Source organism: Salvelinus fontinalis, chromosome 34 (assembly GCF_029448725.1).
Source record: "Salvelinus fontinalis isolate EN_2023a chromosome 34, ASM2944872v1, whole genome shotgun sequence".
In the NCBI taxonomy this organism is placed as follows: Eukaryota; Metazoa; Chordata; class Actinopteri; order Salmoniformes; family Salmonidae; genus Salvelinus; species Salvelinus fontinalis.
In genome coordinates this window covers 16,681,618-16,702,949 of record NC_074698.1, presented here as the reverse complement: position 1 = coordinate 16,702,949, position 21,332 = coordinate 16,681,618, and the positions used below count along the sequence as shown (strand labels likewise).

Genomic DNA, 21,332 nt, shown 5'->3' with positions numbered 1-21,332 from the left:
TCATCAATAGAGAGCAGTATCCTATAGGTCTACAGTCCACAGACAGATACAAATATAAAAGAGTTAAGTCAATTTCATGAGGTGACAATTCACCCCCCCCCCCCCCCCCCCAAATTTGTTTTATTTTTTATCTCTGGCTGATAAGGTCAGGATAGTGCGTGAGTAAGTCAACAGTATGAGGTGGACGTGAACAGAAGGACCACCGTCTGGGACCGACTGGTCCTGTTGAAAAACAAATATTATACTTATGGCGCCTGCTCATGCTGACAGCTCCTTATCACTCAACTGACTGTTCTCCAGTCATGAGTCATGACAGACAAGGCCAAATACAAAGATTCAAGAGGAGTTCCACATACTGCTGACCTTTGCTTTGTTACATTAAGAGGCGTATTGATATTGACACAAGAGACATTGGGTTTCCTGCTTGTGTTCTTTAAAAACACTACAAGACATTTTCTGATGTTTGACACTATGCTGTTGTGAGGTATTGACATATACTGTCCACTGCATTGACTTACAATGTATCAATAAACATACTATAAACATGAGATAAACAAAAAGTATTGTAATGCCAGTCATCAATATTTGAGAATGTCTTCAAGGCACAATAATACTCATATTTTTATTGATATACTACTAGTCATTGGACATGTATATCAACCACTATGTAATGTATTGTTATATCCACTCCAAGCATTGTAAATTAGACAGAGGTTTCAGGGAGAGGTGCTAAACTATATTAGTGTCTCTGGCTGATATGCTGAAACAACAGTCAGGTCAAAATGGGCCATGTCACCTGTGGCAAGTTTGGCAAACATCCTTTGAAATACAGGTTTAGCAAACACCATCTAACCTACAAGTTCAGCAACCAACAACAGATAGCTTCTAATACTTCCCCCACACAAGAGGCACTTTATGTTTAGTTAGGAAACTGACCCAAGGGGTGAGTTCTATTATAGTTGAACAAAACATAACATTTTCACAGTGGACTCAAGAGAGTAAGTATCTTTGTCATGTGAGAGCAGGCTAAACCACACATACAGGATGAGTCTGTTAGTCCAGGGATTTGTCTCGCCCAAAGACCACACCTGCACTCAAGAGGCCTTATGTTACAAACAGTTAAGCTGCCTAACGTGGACTGTAGTAACACTCATACGGACTCGCACAGTCACCTGCCCACACCTAATTATTCTCCGTTATTTGCTATCCCGAGTTTCTTGATAGCTTATGCAAATGACAGTTTATCATCACTCTGCATTCACAGTGGATCAACCTCCAGTGCAATAGTGAGGCTTGCAGTCCATGTGTTTAGTTTAACTGAAGAATGCTAAACGCCTTCTGGGCAGGTGGGGAATGCTTAGAGCATTAGCACTAAATGAATAAACTGCAGTAAAGAGAATTAAAAAGCAATACTGGGTTTTCAATTAAACCAGCCAGGGACAGATTCACTTAGCAGTTTGTGGAGCAGCAAGAAGGCAGACTAAATGAAGAGTGACATGTCCGTAAGTGGTGGTGGAATCCTCCAGGAGCAGAATTGATACTGTCAATCTTCCATTATGTTGCATATTGTTCCTTAGGTCTAATGATTTATGCTCCTGTTCATGTTATTATTGCTCGTCATCCTCCATGACTTTCTCCAGCCAGTCTGCCTCCTGCTCCGACTTGGATTCGCTCACTTCACTGGTGTCAGCAGCGAGGAGGCGGGAGTAGTTGATCCTGCGTTGGTGTGGGACTTTCCACTGGAGCAGGGGCAGAAACAGGCACCACAGGAGCAGCATCACCGCTACCCCTCTGAATAGCACAGATACACCAAACCTGTGGACAGCAAACCCCCCGGCCATGCTGCCCAGCCCTGCCCCCAGGTTCAGAGAGAGGGCCTGGTAGACCCTCCTCACGCTCCTCTCTGTGCCCGGCGTGGCCACGTCCCCGCACTGCATCTGCACTGCCCACCAGAGGGCGCCACTGCTGAAGCAGCTCAGCACCTGGACAGGTATTGCAGCCCATGGGCACCACAGGAAGGAGTAGTAGAGGCACTGCAGGGCCAAGCAGGCCGTCCCCACCAGCAGCACCCTGCCTGGGCTCAGGAGCTTCGACACCCGGCCACTCAGCAGAGGGAAGGCGGCCCGGGAGAGCAACGCTACGGCTAAAGAGAGGCCCATGTGCAGCTCGCTGCTCCCATGGTCCTGCATCTGCCACAGCAGGAAATCATCCACCGCAGACCCCGCCAGCCCCATTAGGAAGGTAGTGGCAGCACACAGCAGGGCACGGAGGTCCCCTCGCACCAGCTGTAAAGCTTTGAAGAGCCCAGTGGAGCGACTACGCTTCTTGTTTAGGTAGAGGGGCAGGAAGGCCACCACAGGCACAGCCAGGGTTGTCACAGATACATAGGAGTAGAAGTGGACAGCTCCCCTGGGTGTGTGTGAGCCAATGAGGCAGTCCAGGTGGCCTACCAGCAGTCCTGCACCACTCACACCACACACTGCCCCAAGCAGCCCCCACACTCCTGTGCTACTATAACGATCAGAGGCATCCACAAAATCCAAATACTCATACAGCCCATCGTCCACGGTCCATTCCAGAGGGGCGGCCATCAGCTCCCATATCGACACCACGATGAAGAGCATGAAGAAGAGCTGGTGCTGGACGTCCATAACTTTGAGGTTTCCCAGGAACTCTAAGCGGGCCTCATCCTTCTCCCTCTGCTTCTCCTTTTCTGCTGACCTGCTAACCCTCCTCACTGTGGGTGAAGTGTTGGAGGCACCGTGGTGGGACTCTAAGCCATTTCTCTCCCCTCCTATACTGTGGTTGGCCACAAATACATTCACTTGTGACCATTGAGAAGTCACATTGTTGGAATGTTGCAGCTGAAGTGTGTAGGTTGTGGCTTTGCTCATTGAAACAGCGGAAGACATAGTGTAACTGGTTGTCTCCGTAGGTGAAGATTCATGTGTTGCTGACTGGGACAAAATGGTAGTGTGGGTGGTAGGCATTACACTGCCAACAACACGCACATAGTCACTCAGCTCTTCAGTGCTCACACTGAGGTGAGAGATGTTGCAGTGACTGGTCAGCGTCTCGACGCCTGTGGATGGGATAAGCAGGAGGACGAGGGCTGCCCCTGCTGAACAGACCAGAGACCCTGTAATCACTGCCCTCCTCTTGTTGTAGTGTTTGGACAGAAAGCTGGCCAGAGGGCTCCAGACCAGGGAGATGAAACGTTTGGTGCTCATGAGAAGGCCCGTCATGGAGGGAGTGAGGCCCAGGTATCTGAGGTAGAGGGTGAGGAAGGGGAGGATGCAGGCTCTGGCACAAGAATACAGGAAGTGGAAGGTGCTGGCGAGGGCTAGAGCACCCTTAATGTCAATCTGCTTGTTCCTCTTCATGGCTGCCAGCCAAGTGAACTCGCTGTCTCACAGACTATCTTCATACAGAGCACGCACTGTGGATAAATAAAAATAATATGTATAGAAATCCTATAAACATATTCCAAACAGTAGCTAACATGTACATTTACTATTTGGTTAATGTTTGAATACCTGGTAAATAATGCAATATAGCTTAAAATCAAGAATAGGTACATAGCAATCATATTTAACATTGAGGATGTAATCATATTTGTTTTTATTTAACTAACGAATGCCTATATTCGAAGAATTACTGAAATCACAGAAAATAAAGATATAAATGGGCCATATGCCCCTAATCAAACCTTCAATAAAAAACTGTAAGCTAATTCAATAGAGCCAAAAACAACCACTAACATCAGTAGGCTACAATGGTTTACCGTCAAAACGATGAATCACATTTTCAGCGCAGCTGATGTGTTAGAGGCTAGTCAATGCACCTGTTTCAACCGAAGCACGTCCACTCCGTCCACGTCATATTTTACAGTAAACTGTTTTACACATCTTATGCTTTTTGAAAGTACTTTAACGTATGGTTATTCTTTGTGCTCGGTCATTTTGTCTCTGACTTTTTACGTCTCTTATATGGTTCTTGACAGTTTTCAAGAGCGCATACCACCTGATATCACCTCTTCGTAGTTGATAAAGCAGCCGTACACCTTGCACGCATTAAGCTGTTTGTCTGCAGCTCCACCAGGGCGTGAGGATGACAACTACGCGAGACAGGAAAAAGAAAAAAAACAACTACATGATTAAATGAACTCATAGTTTATTAATACAAAAAACCCACATAGTTTTGACTATGTTATTTATTCTAAACATTTAAATCGGGTAAGATGTAAGAAGTAATGTACTGTCCCTGTTGAACCCCACCCACACTACTAGGCATTGGCATCGATTAAGCTGAACCACAGTGCACCTGTCTATGGCCCATGAAGTGAATGGGCAAAAGTGATGAGGGACTGAGTGCAATTCTCAAATTGAACAGTAATCTGCTCCGTCATGTTGTCTACTAGGCACATGTTGCATCACTCAAAAACAAATAACCAGGGTGTTTACAGACACAAGATCATCCACATGTATTGATCACATTTTTACTAATACTGTACAACTTTGTTCTAAAGCTGTATCCGTACCCATTGGATGGAGTGATCACAATATAGTGGCTATATCCAGGAAAGCCAAATTTCCAAAAGCTGGGCCTAAAATAGTATATAAGAGATCATACAAAATATTTTGCTGTGACTTTAAATGTGGATGATGTAAAAAAAATGTTTTTGGTCTTATGTGATTAATGATGCTGCACTTGATGAATTTATGAAATTGCTTCTTCCAATTATTGATAAACATGTACCTGTTAATTAAGAAACTGACTGTTAGAACTGTTCAGGCTCCATGGATTGATCCATGGATTGATGAAGAATTGAAAAACTGTATGGTTGAAAGAGATGAGGAAAAAGGAGTGGCTAATAAGTCTGGCTGCACATCTGACTTACTGCAAACTGAGAAATTATGTGACTAAACGCATCAAAAAGAAGAAGAAACTGTATTATGAAGCCAAGATCAATGATATGAAACATTTGAGGACTTTAACTGAAATTATGGGCAGAAAGACAAATTCAACTCCATCTTTCATTGAATCAGATGGCTTATTCAGCACAAAACCATTCGATGTTGGCAATTGTTTGAATGATTACCTCATTGGCAAAGTGGGCAGACTTAGGCAGGAAATGCCAACAATGAACAGTGAGCCATCATATTCATGCATAAAAAATAATGAAAGAAAAGCATTGGAAGTTTGAATTTTGTAAAGTTGGTGTGGGGGAGGTGGGAAAATAATTTCTAGCGATCAATAATGACAAACCTCCTGGCAATGACAACTTAGATGGAAAGCTACTGAGGATGGTAGCTGACTCTATAGCCACTTTCATCTCTTTATTCTGAGCCTAGAGGAAAGTCTTTGTCCTCAGGCTTGGAGGGAAGCCAAGGTAATTCAGATACCCAAGAGTGGTAAAGTGGCCTTTACTGGTTCTAACAGCAGACTTATAAACTTGCTGCCAGCTCTTAGCAAACTGTTGGGGGAAAAAATGTGTTTGACCAAATACAATGCTATTTCTCTGTAGACAAATTAACAACAGACAAGCAGCATGCTTAAAGAGAAGGGCACTCAACATGTACTGCACTGACACAAATTACAGATGATTGGTTGAAATAAATGAATAAGAAGATTGTGGGAGCTGTACCGTTAGATTTCAGTACAGCCTTTGATATAATTGACCATAACCTGTTGTTGAAAAAACATGTGTTATGGCTTTTCAGCCTCTGCCATATTGTGGATTCAGAGCTATCTATCTAATAGAACTCAAAGGGGTTTCTTTAATGGAAACTTCTCCAATGTCAAATATGTAAAAGTGTGTTGTACCGCAGGGCAGCTCTCTAGGCCCTCCACTCTTTTCTATTTTTACCAATGACCTGCCACTGGCATTAAGCAAAGCATGTGTTTCCATGCTGATGATTCAACCATATACACATCAGCAACCACAGCTAATGAAGTCACTGAAATCCTAAACAAAAAGTTGCAGTCTGTTGGGTGGTCAGTAATAAACTGGTCCTGAACATGTTTAAAACAAAGAGCATTGTATTTGGTACAAATCATTCCCTAAGTTCTAAACCTCAGCTGAACCTGGTAATGAATGATGTGGCTTTTGAACAAGTTGAGGAGACTAAATTACTTGGCGTTACCTTAGATTGTAAACTGTCATGTTCAAAACATATGGCCCAGAACAGAGCGGCACATCTTGCTCTTCATTGTAGTCAGAGTGTAATGACCAACGCTGGAGGTACGGGGAGTCAAACATTTAATCAGGAACAGTGTCAGCAAACATGTAAACAAAGACAAACAACAATTAATGCAGAAGCAGGGAACAGAGTGGGGAACCAGACAAATATAGGGAAGGTAATGACAGAGGTGATTGAGTCCAGGTGAGTCCAATAATTTCTGATCCACGTGACGAGGGAAAGGCAGGTGTGTGTAATGATGATGGCAGGAGTGCGCAATGCTGGGGAGCCTGGCACCTTCGAGTGCCAGGGGGGAAGAGCGGGAGCAGGCGTGACACAGAGGGCTGATATAAAGGAGAGACCGACTGCATAACTTATTTTTATAAAAAACATTGTGTTGAGAATCCCAAATTGTTTGCATCATCAACTTACACACAACTGACACACACACGTACCCCACCAGACATGCCACCAGGGGTCTTTTCACAGTCCCCAAATCCAGAAGAAATTTAAGCAAGTGTATAGTATTATATCGATCCATTATCTTATACTGCTCAAATAAACATCAAACCTGGTTTTAAAAAAACAGATGAAGCAACCCCTCACGGCACAACGCCTCTCCCCTATTTGACCTAGATAGTTTGCGTGTATGTACTGATATGTAGGCTACGTGTGTATTCAAAAAGATTTTTTTTGTGTATTTCTGTGCTTGAGCTGTTCTTGTCTATTAATGTTCTGTATTATGTCATGTTTCATGTTTTGTGTGGAACCCAGGAAAAGTAGCTGCTGCTTTTGCAACAGCTAATGGGGATCATAATAAAATAAAATAAAAAATACATACAACATCTCTTTTCATAAAATATATGCTTGAATTTTCAAACTAGATTTCATTGGGAAGGCAGATAAAACACTTTTTTAATCAAAATAAATCCCTTTCGCATGTGAAAACACAGAATCCTACTCATTACTCCACGTGCATAACCAACGTTGTTTTTAGCTTACTTCGCCATTGGCCAGAGCGGAGCACCTGGCTCACGCCCGGAACAGAGCCCGAGCTAAATAATCAAATCCCCTCAGTGGTTGATGCCAGTGAAGGTGTTGATTGGCAGAGGCAGGATCTTGCACATGTATTTGCTCAGCCCCGCCTCCCTCTCCTCTCCCACACTGAACTTGGAACTTGTCTGGAGGCAATACCCTGGATCCAAACATGGAGAGATCTCAATGCTGTAAAAGAGTGTTGGTTACTTAGTTATTAGTTTGAGCCCAGGGAAATTCTCTGTAAAAGACAACTAAATAACTACTGTATAGCATTCATCAATGGTAGAGCATCATGGCATTCTATTGCTGATGAGTATGATCTCTGACCTTTGCACATGTGTGTATTTCCTGCGACAGTCTTTGTCCAGACAGACTGTGAAGGTCTTATCCTCCAGGATTCTGATTTTAATGTTTTGGGTTCTGATCTCCTGTCAACACAGCATGGTCAAATTAAATATCCTGATAGGTTAGGAGCAAAAATCATTGTGGGATGTTACTCCAAACTGCAGTACTGTATGCCTACCCTTTTTGCATTTATGGGCTCAAATCAAACCTCTACCATTATATATAATTGCCTTAATCAATAATCTACTTTGAAGGTGAGACATGAGGATGAGATCAAGAAACCACATCTGGCAGTGTGTTGCCTGACTGACAGTTTAAGTACTTTTCCATATGGTGTTACTGGGGACTCAATGATTTATTATCACACATTCAGAAATATCCTTACCGTGCAGCATCTTGGATTTGTACTGTCAAAATTGACAGTGAGGAAATCAAGACCTAGGGAAAGTAGGGATGACAAATTGTTGATTTGAGGTAATGAAACCAAGTTGCCATTGAGAACCGCTATGTAGTTACTATATGTTTTAACGCAAACCTTCTGTTTCATTGGGTGATATTGCACTGATGACCACTCCACATGTCATGACTGACCTTCCCTGGACAACCTCTTGTTTGCTCAAGGAGACCTGCAGAAAGCATTTGAGACACAGACACATTTGGTACTGTAGTTAAGACATTATACCATATGGATTTAAAGGATATCTAGATATTTCCATAGTTGTTACTTTTCATTTAAATGTGTACTACTTGTCCTAAATTATTCCAATGATACTGTGACTACACTAACCAAGCATGAACACATTCACTAACCACTAATCAAATAACAATAACAAATAACACAAATAGGGAAGAAAGCCTTCAGAAAGTACCTTACTGTAATTCATAGAAACCACCGCTCCACAGGTTCCATGTGTCTTCCTTGTTCGTCGCCTACTAGATCTCTCTGCAGAGAGACATTATGCAATCACCAACAGAAGCAGTAACAGGACGATCTAGTTTCTGTCCCTGTCCTGACAACACGGTTCATGCTGCATTCACAGTTGTGACAACAGTACCTTGTCTTAGATTTTCTCTGAGTGTTTTAAACTCCGGGAACTCAGCATCCAGGTGGGACACAAACACCTCGTCCACAGGGCTGCCAGTCTGGCCAGAGACAGAGATCTAAAAACACAACAGGGCAACAAGAACAAGCTCAAATTAGGGATAAATGGTGTTGTTTTTTTCTTAATGAAAACAAGTGGTTAAATTGAGCCGGAGCTACTCGAAGCAGGGCTCTTGCATCTTGGGTCAAAGGGAAAGCCAAGCTCCAGCAATTTACAGGTCCAAAGAAGAAAGTAGGATAAAACGTATGATAAAAGTATGATAAACCAAGGTTAGGATAAAGGCTTGGGTACCCTAGGATGACAGCAACCCTAACCCTAGCTTCATGTCCACATCCCAGTTCAACCCTTAACCTAGCCTCAACCACAACCCTAATCCTAGCCCCATGTCCACATCCCAGTTCAACCCTAAAACTAGCCTCAACCCTAACCATAATGCTCCCCCCATTCATCAAGTAGGGCTTTCCAACCTCCAAATTCCCAATTTAACCCCTGATGATAACCGTAATAATTATGTTATACTGGGCTATGAACTCTTCAGTATAAACTATTCAGGGGCTGCCATATGTTTGTGTATCATCCTGCTGCTAACACACACGCACACACGTGACTATGACATGTGGATGTATCTCAGGGAGCTGACCTTGACAGAGTAGAGTGTGAAGTGGACAGGCTGTAGGCCACAGCGAAGGTAGTAGGAGAGGACGTCCACAAGGAAGTGATTGGGTTCTGATGACCTGCTGTGACTGGACTGCTGCAATGGCACATAGTAGACACAGTATTAGGTCTCACTGTGACATGACTGGATGTCTATTTCTCTCTTAAAACCCCTTTCCATTTAGGTATCCTTGAACCCATTTGATGGATCTTTCTGGACAATCATGATCAGAATTAGAGTACTTTATAAAACAATGCATGTATTAGTACTCATTACCGTTCCTGCCAGCTTTGGAATCATGGCTCCCAAACTGTTGATGTTGCTTTCGTACCAGGGATCGACCCTTCCTAAGAACGAGGCTAGAGACAACCTGTCTCCAACTTGTGATGTGCTTTCCTGAAAAAGAGAAAAGACTGGTTCCATAACCTAGCAAATCATACCGGTTACTGTACATGTGCAGCATGAGATGGATGTTTATTTTACATTATTGGTATTATTGGATTTTGGACTGGATTATTGCTCACAGGTGAATTGACGATAGGCTCATCACTGACAGGGATGTAGTATATCTGTAGGTTCAATCTCTTGGTCATGAGATGTTTTGCCTCCCTTTTTCTGCACACAAAAGCAATGCACATTGTAAAACAGTTCTCACATTTCTAAATGTCAGAATTACAGTGTAATTACAGTGTACAGTAGTCCTCTGTATCTCAGTTGGTAGAGCATAGTGTTTGCAACGCCAGGATAGTGGGCTCAACTTCCAGCACTACCCATACATAAAAATGTATGCGCGCATGACTGTAAGTCACTTTGGATAAAAACTGAATTTCACATGTATGAGGATGAAACTAGGTATTAAGGGACATTAAGGGACAGTAGAAGTACTTCCTACCGGATGGAGTGATACACCTTGGCCAGTCTCCCCAGCACCCTGTCGTCTCCCATCATCACAATGCGTGCGGTATGGTTCCCCTCCTCTTTAGGGAGAGGGGTGCTACTGGTGGGCCCCTTGATGTTTTCCTGAGCCATTTTGTCTTCTGGCTTCATTCTCCCTCTGAAACACGGTGACCATGACCGGGTGAATGGATTCCTCTGTTCCCGCTCCTCCATGTCAGACAGGTCCTTCTCTATTCCACTATCAACAGACAGGAGGGAAACCCTCTTAGAAACATCCTCCTCTTCCTCCTCCTGGTACACAGAGTTCCGCTCAGAGGTGGAAACGTTTATGGTGAATTTCACCAGCTCATTCCCTATAGAAAAATATGAAAGATTCAAGATTGCCACACTATCTATTAGTCTGATTTGACAGAATTTTTAAGTCTTTATAATACCCTAGAAACTAAGGTTCTCTAATGTTGACTCACACAGCTCCTCTTCGTTTGTCCACAGGTGGAAGTGAATCTCTGGCGAGGGCAATGGAGTGTTAGAAAGAGAGCCACGGGCCTTTGGGTCTGAACAGAGAGAGTGAACATAACACAATAAACAGTGAATATCCTATCTGTCACAGTCAGCAAATCTCTTTCATTATTCTCCTTTAGCCTTTGGTGGTATACCATTACACCGTATGCCAGGGTATTTAGAAATGGCCACGGGATGGTTTTGCAATACCGTCAATACTGTTTAAACTATTTATTTGAAGGTTTTCAATACATTTTAATATTTGTAGCTACTCTTTAAGTAAATACCTGCAGTAAACTTATGCAATACCTTAGGAGATAAAGCAGATCGCGTTCTTCATTTCACCTGTCACACTATTTTACATTATGAAGCTTACCGTAGTTCCCCAGAACAGTTAAGCCAGTCACATGGTTGTTTGTAAATAGCACAAAGGGTAAAAGTGGGAGCAGGTGAGTCCAGCTGTGTATTGACAGGGGTATTATATTTCACTTTGAAAGGCAACAGTGTTTTTGCTTCAAAAGAGTGATCAGGGGCGTGCAACTGTAGTTTTCCTTCACAGAAAATACATTAGTGTAAGAAAATAGGTTAATTATTTATCAAATGACAATGTAAGTGCACACTATTTGGCTGGTAGCCACACAACTAAATGAGCTAACTATGAAAAATCAAGGTCTTTTAAAACATATTTCTAATGTTTATCATAGAAAGAATGTAGCCAGCTACATTTCCTAATGTTTTAGGAAACTCCTTTGAAGTTAATCTAGCATTTTACCTGAGAAATGTAGGCTAGGTTGTCTGCTGATAGAATGCCCTTTTGTGAATTCTCATCCGAGTAAAGAAGTGCAACTGAAGCATAAAATTAGTCTGATGCCGAGCAGAATCGACATTAAGAAGCATTTTATATCTGCGTTTATAAAACGCATCAAGGTATTTCTTATGCGTTTTTTGTTTTCTTCGTGAAAAACGCAGAATTCTTCGTTAACCCGACCCCTAAGTTTAACTTGCTCGTTATCTAAGTAAGTGGCTGAATTAATAAGGTGACAGGGCATCATATGGTGTTAGCTTTCTGCCGTGTTTAAGAAACCTGTACAGCTGCCTATGCTATCGTGACTCCACACAGACACAGTGTGTACACATGCTGCTCCAGAGCCAGAACTGTTCTTCCTTCAAACAAGCATGCATCAAAACTTTGTTCATTTGCACAGTGTCTCTCATTCACATTCACTTATAAAATGTCCAAACTCAAGAAAAATGACATTCGGTAGCTCCTACCTATATACAGTACTAGTCAAAAGTTTGGACACACCTACTCATTCAAGGGTTTTTCTTTATTTTTTACTATTTTCTACATTGTAGAATAAAGGTGAAGACATCAAAACTATGAAATAACACATATGGAATCATGTAGTAACCAAAGAAGTGTTAAACAAATCAATATATATTTTATATTTGAGATTCTCTATGCTAAGCACTTGTTGGCTGCTTTTCCTTCACTCTGCGGTCCAACTCATCCCAAACCATCTCAATTGGGTTGAGGTTGGGTGATTGTGGAAGCCATGTCATCTGATGCAGCATTACATCACTCTCCTTCTTGGTCAAATAGGCCTTAGGCCTTGGAGGTGAGTTTGGTCATTGTCCTGTTGAAAAACAAATGATAGTCCCACTAAGTTAAAACCAGATGGGATGGCGTATTGCTGCAGAATGCTGTGGTAGCCATGCTGGTTAAGTGTGCCTTGAATTGTAAATTAATCATTGACAGTGTCACCAGCAAAGCACACCCACACCACCTCCTCCATGCTTCACGGTGTGAACCACACATGCAGAGATCATCTGTTCACCTACTCTGCGTCTCACAAAGACAAGGCGGTTGGAAACAAAGCTCTCAAATTTGGACTAATTAGACCAAAGGACAGATTTCCACTGGTCTAATGTCCAATGCTCGGGTTTCTTGGCCCAAGCAAGTCTCTTCTTCTTATTGGTGTCCTTTAGTAGTGGTTTCTTTGCAGGCATTTGACCATGAAGGCCGGATTCACGCAGTCTCCTTTGAACAGTTGATGTTGAGATGTGTCTGTTACTTGAACTCTGTGAAGCATTTATTTGGGCTTATCCTCCGAAACAGAGGTAACTCTGGGTCTTTCTTTCCTGTGGCGGTCCTCATGAGAGCCAGTTTCATCATAGCGATTGATGGTTTTTGCAACTGCACTTGAAGAAACTTTCAAAGTTCTTGACATTTTCCTGATTGACTGACCTTCATGTCTTAAAGTAATTATGGACTGTCTTTTCTCTTTGCTTATTTGAGCTGTTCTTGCCCTATTTGGTCTTTTAACAAATAGGGCTATCTTTTGTATACCAACCAGGGGCGAAAATCTGAGATCAACCTTGGAGGGGACAATTACATTAAATTTTCTCAAGAGCAATTCCTGAGGGGGACACCAAAAGTAGTGCTGTAACACATAGCATACGTTGTTAAATGTATATTGAGGAACCATAATTCCTACAACTGGATAATTGATAGGTACAGTAGTTAACTGAAGGGTTTTCCCAACTTGTTCAAATGTTTAAATCATTATAATTCTACTACTAATAATAGTTATAGCAGTGCTCCTTACCAGTCCAGTATGTATGCAGGTATTCGTACTTACAACCAGCAATATCAAGAAAGGTCAGTAGGTGACAAGGGTACTGTACACTGTATGGGTGTAGTTTTCATAAATACAATGAACATGGTGTGATCACATCTAAAAGAATCTCCATTGAGAACCATCACAAAGTTGGTCTCCGTATTGAATTGACCTTTTAATTTGACTTTTTCTGATACATTTATATAGTCATTAAATATGTGCACCTGGCCTGAGTCTACAATATCTTTACAAGAACAAAAAGCTCAAAATAAGTACAGTTCTAAAAGCAAAATAACTACTTCAATGAAAAACCCAAATAAATCAAACAAAATATCCTTCAGTGTCTCAACTCTTCAAACAGCAGCTATGGACAAGTATGTCGCACAAAGTATGCCATTTTAAATAAAATAACATGAAATAAATCATTTGTAAGTGTACTGAAAACTACTAAACAAAAGAACAACTATCAATTACACCATGGGTTCTCAAACAGGGGTCCATGGACTAATTGCAAGGGGTCCGTGAAATAAAAAAGTGTAATGAATGTAGTCAGTACCACAAGGTTTCCAGTAAGTTTACATATAATATAGAGGGGGTGGAGGTCCCTGAGGACCGCTCAAAACCTTGCCTGCCTTGCCTCAAAATATGCAGGGGTTCCAGTACCCCAAAAAGGTTGAGAACCACTGCTATACACACTACTGAACAAAAGAACCGAGAATATGTTTGCGGGTTTCCTCAACAACACATCAGTTGGCACTTTCGCAATGCCCTCGCCTGTTGTCTCCGACACCCTGTATAGCCCAATAAACTCCTTGTGAGGGACATGGTCATGGTCAACATAACGCAGACAGACATTCTCCTGTTCAGCACCAGAAACATCTTGAGTACCATCAACAATTAATGAAAATTGTACAATCGGAAGAGACCTAATCTCAGCTGCAATGCCTCGAATGACTATTGGCCATGATGTTCAGAATTTCATTCTGTGCTTTTGGGCCTGTGTACATTGTGGTACGCTCTGTTAACCACTTCAGTAAAATGGGATCATCCTCTTCTGCCCTAAGTTTCAAAATCTGGTATAAATTCCCACTGTCATCCGTGTGGCCTCTAAAGGCTTGTCCCTGTCTTACTACATGCCGCACCGAACTAACAATTTTCATCAAGCAATGCCTTGCGTCATCCTGCTGTTTACCCCACGCGCTGGACATAACTGGACACTGATTGGATTTAGCTGGTGTGCTGTTACAATTACAAAGTGGCGGTGGGTTTGGCAATTTGATGTGCTGTGAATTTTTCAATGCCTTTTCTCCAGTTCCTAAATCCTGCACTAATGACGGCAGCATCAGCTCTTTGGCCAAAAGATGGCTGGCTTGAAAACCCTTGGCTACAGTGAAAACACAACACTCCTTTTATTGATGGATTATAATGTAGCCAGGGGAAATCGCGAAACCATCTCTCTTGAAACGTCAACACTCTGTTGGCAAGAGTTTGCGGTTCTATAAATTGTGGGTGTGGCTGATATGGTTTTGTGCCATCACTGTGGTAACTGGACAATGCTGTGCCACTGTCCCCTATACTGGTGCTGCTGGCAACAAGGGTGACACTTGGTCCTGCCGTGGCTGTGACACTGTCCTCTGAAGTCTCTATCCCTGGCTCTTTCCCTTTCACCACCCTAACTGACTCAGTCTGTCTCCTAGAAAATAAATAAGGTGTTTGCCGTACTCCTAACTACCGGTACCCAAAACTACACAATTAATCACAACAGCAATACCATTGCGGTAAACAAATCTTAGTTTAGTCACCAGTTTAAGTTGAGAGTGGGGGTATCCATGGCATTTTCCAATTATGTCCCTATTTTACAAGTCAAAAAAATTGAGAACCTTTCATAATGTTGCCAAACAAAGACTCAACAAACTTACCTGAGACTCCCTGTCTCTGCCAATCTGTCCCTGCATATCTGTCCCCAGCTCTGCTGTCTGTGTGCCATCTGTTGCCTGCTCTGCCTAATGACATCATTGTGAAACATTTCCATTAGCATTTCACTTCTTTCTTATGAACATTTTATCAACTAGTCTTTGAGATATTAGGATACTAGAGTTCTTACTATGCGATTTGGTGTACTGACAAATACTCTGATGTCCGTCTTCTTACTTTTTTCTGCCATTTTTCTACCTGGCTGGCTGGCTGGCCTAGCTGCACACACACACATTTACACAACACATGCTGCAACCTTTTGTAATTTAAATAGTTTGTTTCATATTGGCTGGCTTCCAACAATAGCTGAATTTGTAAAGCTAGCGAGCACCAATTCCGTTTCTGTGTGTTTGCTATAATCTTTGCTACCTGGTTAAATAAAGGTGAAATAAAATAAAATAAAAAAAGTTCACTAGCGACAATTTATCTTTTGCAACGAGACCATTATATATATTTAAGACAATGGTAGAAGAGAGTGTAGTTCTGTTCTGTTCAGTTTGGACTTCAGTTTATTGCTAACCTTATCACAGGGACGTCGAAGCACTACAGCTGCATGCTGATCTTGGAATAAACTGACGATAGCAAAGATTCCATCTTTGACGACGCCACATAAATGGAATAGGTACTAGCTAGCTTGATAGTTAATGTTTGCTTTAGTTTGCGCGCTAGCTCTGCAAATTCAACTAGTGTGTGAACCCTGCCAACATAAAAATAAATAAATAACATTGCTATGGACCTGCTATGGATTGACTGGATTAACCTCACGTCAGTTACGTACATGTCCCTTTCGGATAGTAGATACGAACCCTTTATTACCTTGCCAGCTAAAGAACTTGCAGTGGATCAAACCATTGTGAGGCAAAGGGCGGTGGGGGATCGCAATCTTTTGATATTTAAATGCGCTATTAAGTGTCTATAATCAGCACAAGTGCTTTCATTGCGTATTATTAATATTATTGAAATTACATAGTTATGTTTACAGTGATATATTGGGGGGGACAAATCATATTTTTCCCAAGATGGGGGGGGTCGTGTCCCCCCCGTCCCCCCTGGGACTTCCGCCTATGATACCAACCCTACCTTGTCACAACACAACTGATTGGCTCAAATGCATTAAGATAGAAAGAAATTCCACAAATGAACTTTTAACATGGCACACCTGTTAATTGAAATGCATTCCAGGTGACTACCTCATGAAGCTGGTTGAGAGAATGCCAAAAGTGTGCAAAGCTGTCATCAAGGCAAAGGATTGCTACTTTGAAGAATCTCAAATATAAAATACATTTAGATTTGTTTAACACTTTTTTGGTTATTACATGATTCCATATGTGTTATTTCATAGTTCTGATGTCTTCACTACTATTCTACAATGTAGAAAATAGTAAAAATAAAGAAAAACCCTGGAATAAGTAGGTGTCCAAACTTTTTACAGACTGGTACTGTATGTATAACTTTATGAGCTGGATTGCCTGTCTTTGCAATTCGTTTATTTTCGTTTGTGTTTGTTAGCATATTTAGCTAGCAGCCTTCATAGAAATTCGCTATGACTTGTGCTAATTTAGTTAGCATTATGGTAATAGACGCCCAATGGGTTTTCTGGTGCCCCCTTGTGTCCTAAAACTGTAATACCGTAAGAAAGTACGCCGATAGGAAAATCTGGATACCGCCCAACCCTATCCTCCTTTACACACACCTTGGTTAGCAGAGGTCAGGATGTCACTGTAGATGTGCTGTAGCTTGGTTTGGTACTGGTCACGGCCGGCCTCGCCGTTCTCTATACTCTGTTCTACAGCTAAAACCACCTCCTGGAAGTACTGCTCCACATCTTCTCCTAGATCCTGCGGCACACACACATGCACGCCCGCACACACGTGATTTCATTATCCATCTGATGCACACAAATACCAAGATATGAAATCAATTAATCCAAAGGTATCATATCATCACAGCCCATTGACCTCCCTCACCTCCAGAGCTTGAGTCAGTATGGGACCATGACAGGCCTTCACCAGTCCAGCCTGCAGAGTGTGCAGTAGCACCCGTCTTGCCAGTGTGTCACTTTGGGGGCTGGCCAGCACCAGGTCTGCCCTCACCGCCTGCCACAGGGGCCCTGAGAACACAGCCGGGTCTGCAAACACAAATACTCTACAGGGGACACAGTCAGAGGGGCAGCCAGTCAGCACAGTTGTGGATACAGAACAGCTTCAGAGTAGCTGACGGAAAAGTCCTCATTTACAAGCATCAGTTTGTGAAAGGGAAAGAGACACCACAGCTCACACAGAGCAAACAATCCCCCACCCTCACCTTATGAGAAATGACCATGACTAAATTAGTCAGCTGTTGCTAGTGACTACAAACTGACTTCAGTGGGAAGTGTAAAATATCTTCTGATGGCAGATGTGTTCGTGGGTGTTTTAAACTCACTTTTCCTGATGGGGAAAATGTTTGTTCCTTAGGCTCTGCTCAGCAATTACCCTTCTCTGATACAAAGCTCCTGTGGAGGAAGTTATTGTAGGAGAGGGAGCTTTAGCAGAACAAAGGGAGTAAGGTAAATGAATGTTTGGAGAACTGTATACTGTATTCGTATGATTAAAATGTGCTTGTGCTACAGTACATGCCACTGTGTAAAGTGTAAAGTGCTAGTGATGAGTACCTGGTGTGATCTGCTCCATCTTTATGCTTCTCATGTATCTCAGTGCGATAGTACAGTAGGGCTCTGGAAGTGTTAGGAGCCTTTTGAAGCACTCATACACTCTCTGAAACAGGTTACATGGAATGTGGCTAGACTGCTGCCGATACACCGGAATAAAAAGAGCAGCCATCACAATCAGACACATACATCAGAGCTGATTGGAAAGTAAAAACAAACATCACATAGTTTGAATGGGGCATCCAAAAATAAAACAAACAAGGAACAATATAATTATTCTAAGCAGGATAAAGATAACCAGGAAATCAACACAAGAAATATGATACATGGAAATAACACAGTAAACAAGACGTCAGTAATACAGGACAGCTACACTCTGATCAAGGTTATTTCAGATGAATAAGGTAAATGAATCTGACCTGAATAATAACGTAGTTGAGAGTGTGAAGCAATGGAATAACATGCATCTTATAGTCAAGCCTCTCCACCTGAATCAACAAATGAAGGAAGCTTTCATCATCAAATTGACAATTAAAATGGCCAATTAAACTTCTGAAGACAAAGGGCATGCCATGTGTCATTCTGCAAGAACAGAATACTCTAGTAGTGTCAGACCAACCTTCTCTAGCTCTTTGACCAGAACATTGACCAGTGAGACACTGTTAGATGGATGGGTCTCCACCTTCTTATGAAGAGTCCACCTCAGCATACCTTCAGGAAGTCAAACAAGGCTGCTGAATTGACCACATAATGTTCTCAAGTCTATTAAATTGTGTAATACTATTAATATTCTATAATAGATAATTATGCCACAATGATGAATGTGATAATCGTTGACTTTTTATTGGTGTATGCAATGATAATGTACCTTTGCTGCATGAGGAGGCAGTCTCTCTGAGGATGGCCTGAATACTGTTGTACATACTGGCCTCCACTGCTGACGACATACTGGCAGCTACAATAATAGAGTTCTAAAAATCAAATGTCATATTTTGACAAGATAGCAGCTCTGTTTAAAAACACAGTGGTCCTATGTGTGGGGATTCTTACTACTAGACGTCAGTCTACCCAAGTAATTAAAAGGGACAAACAACAGTAAAGAGCAAAGTATACATAAATCATTGAAATACTGTATGAGTTCAAAGACTGAGTAAGTGAACGTTTACCTGCTGGAGGGTTCCATGGGGTTGTTTCCTTATTCATCCCAAGAGAATTGAGGTCAAACATCACAATTCAGCATCATGGGCTCCTGCCTAGATAAAGGAGCAGAGCTTGACACCACATGTGCTGTATACAGTGGATTTACAGTGCTTTCGAAAAGTATTCAGACCCCTTGACTTTTTCCACATTTTGTTATGTTACAGCTTTATTCTAAAATTGCACACAGCCAAGACAAGTCTCTAAATGTCCTTGAGTGGCCCAGCCAGAGCCCTGACTTGAACTCGATTGAACATCTCTGGAAAGACCTGAAAATAGCGGTGCAGCGACACTCCCCATCCAACCTGACAGAGCTTGAGAGGATCCCAAATACAGGTGTGCCAAGCTTGTAGCGTCACACCCAAGAAGACATGATGCTGTAATCGCTGCCAAAGGTGCTTCAACAAATGACTGAGTAAAGGGTCTTATGTAAATATATTTCACATTTACAATATATTTTCAAACATTTTTTTAAAACTATTTTTGCTTTGTCATTCTGGGATATTGTGTGCAGATTGATGAGGGAAACATCTATTTAATCCATTTTAGAATAAGGCTGTAATGTAACAAAATGTGGAAAAAGTCAAGGGGTCTGAATATTTTCCAAATGCACTGTAAGACAACCAAGGTACAGAAGGTGGGGGGACTTCTCAACTCATAAAAACATGAAGACTTTCTGATAATTCACTTGATAAGAGACACCTAACCTATCAGACACCAAAGTCGATACATACAGGGAAACTTTGGGAGAAATTATATAAACAAATTCGTACGTGAAAACCCTATTACATTCACACAAACGGTCTAATGCTGCCGTTCCGCATCAACACATAGCATACAGTAAGCCTCCCCAGCTCACACTGAGGCCAGAATTAACCTGTTTCCTGTCCACAGAAATGTGCGGGTGTAGAGAGCATGACGACTAGTTATAAACTGAGAAGTACTCTCTGACAAACTGAAAGGCAGAAAGACCAATAATGAAAAGATGTATTAACTACACAGGTCAGAATGATTTCTGGATGAATGCGACACTTCCTCTTCTGCTATGACAAATATTTTCAGAACTATTGAGTTCTCTATGCAATTGACACAATGCACATGTGAATACTGAACGCATGAGAAATTACAATCAATCAGTCCTCCTTCCACCAAATTCCAGATACAAGTTTAGTGTCATTCACTATCATTGCGCTGGTAATGCTTCTTACTTTCAAAGTAGACGTCAAGTTCGTTTCAATCAATCCTAGTCTAATTGTATATAACTTAAGTAATTTGTCACTGAAGTGAACTTTCAAAACTGCAAGCCTAGCGTGAAAAACTCCCTAGGGAGCCCAGTTGACAGGCTCAGCATAAGCCTACATGTAAACTATTGCTGACCTGGGCTATTTACAAAAGACTTGTCATAAGCAACAGTGACATTGATATCAATGTGCAGGGATCTATGACTGAGATTATTAAAAGTAACATGTGTTAGAGTTCTAGATGTAAAAACAGCAAACTCTACATTGCAGCAATCACTATTACAACACGATCGCAAAAGTCTGCTTTACAGGTGCAAATACACTTTACTATTACAGTATAGCCTGTAATATAATGATACAGTAGTCATCCTACAGAGATTCACCTGCCTTGCATTTTGCCACTGTACGCTGACACCGGATGTGGACGAATTGACTGATGAACAGCAGCAGCTACATGGTACACCGTTGTTTTCGTAGATGGACGTTTGGTAAAAAAAGACAATTCACTAAACACATTCTATCAAGTAGCCTCTCTAGGTACGTGGGTCGCACGTCAGCCCTCCTGGTTAATCGAGTAGGCTACAGAAACTAAACAGTATATTCGGCCACACCTTCTTTGTAATATGTAGGCAGGTTGACGCGCGACCCAATGTTCACTTCCTTTATGTTATTGCTTAGCTGAAATAAATTCAACAGTATGGAATCCTGTTAGATTTATTTAAAAAAAAGAAGAAAAAAAAGTGTATTTATTCAAGTTATACACTTGTCAATGAGGACTGAGGAGTCTACAGGGCCATTCACAGTTGAAAAATTAAATGTTGACATTATAGCATAGAGAACATTTCAATGAATGAATCTTCAGACATGATAAGAATGACAAAAATGGACAGTGCAATGCCCATGGAAGCCCATTGTGACTGTACAATAT

General features: G+C 41.7%; 2 protein-coding genes across 3 annotated transcripts; both read right to left on the bottom strand.

Moving 5' to 3' along the window:
* Nucleotides 1–721: 721 nt before the first annotated feature.
* On the bottom strand, nt 722–4,089 carry LOC129833304 (major facilitator superfamily domain-containing protein 6-like). Its single transcript, XM_055897805.1, is given in 3 exon segments — nt 722–1,613; nt 1,615–3,439; nt 3,785–4,089. Coding segments are annotated over 2 exon segments (1,803 nt in total). The 5' UTR covers nt 3,384–3,439; nt 3,785–4,089; the 3' UTR covers nt 722–1,579.
* A 6-nt stretch (nt 4,090–4,095) lies between these two features.
* Nucleotides 4,096–21,004, bottom strand: LOC129833303 (phosphoinositide 3-kinase regulatory subunit 6-like). Of its 2 annotated transcripts, XM_055897804.1 has the most exons (20): nt 20,788–21,004; nt 19,133–19,215; nt 18,835–18,921; nt 18,586–18,677; nt 18,386–18,454; nt 17,970–18,105; nt 17,741–17,810; nt 17,284–17,461; nt 17,010–17,154; nt 10,688–10,774; nt 10,216–10,573; nt 9,848–9,938; nt 9,600–9,719; nt 9,309–9,419; nt 8,621–8,726; nt 8,435–8,508; nt 8,101–8,191; nt 7,951–8,003; nt 7,548–7,648; nt 4,096–7,406 (listed from the first exon to the last, which is right to left on the bottom strand). In XM_055897804.1, the coding sequence occupies exons 2-20, from the start codon at nt 19,191–19,193 to the stop codon at nt 7,256–7,258; spliced, it is 2,181 nt and encodes a 726-aa protein (XP_055753779.1). In that variant the 5' UTR covers nt 19,194–19,215; nt 20,788–21,004; the 3' UTR covers nt 4,096–7,255. The 2 variants fall into 2 exon arrangements, 1 of the variants encoding a protein (XP_055753779.1); XR_008756059.1 differs by lacking the exon at nt 4,096–7,406 and having other exon boundaries at nt 7,614–7,648; nt 8,440–8,508.
* Between the last annotated feature and the right edge of the window lie 328 nt (nt 21,005–21,332).

Bases quoted from the DNA above. Each gene is read 5' to 3' on its own strand.
- LOC129833303 (XM_055897804.1), bottom strand. From the start codon at position 19,193: ATGTTTGACCTCAATTCTCTTGGGATGAATAAGGAAACAACCCCATGG. The intron at 8,509-8,620 runs GTACTGTTGTCA...GTCTCTCTGCAG, and splicing joins CAGAGAAAATCTAAGACAAG to AGAGATCTAGTAGGCGACGA. The intron at 7,407-7,547 runs GTCAGAGATCAT...ACTCTTTTACAG, and splicing joins AAATACACACATGTGCAAAG to CATTGAGATCTCTCCATGTT.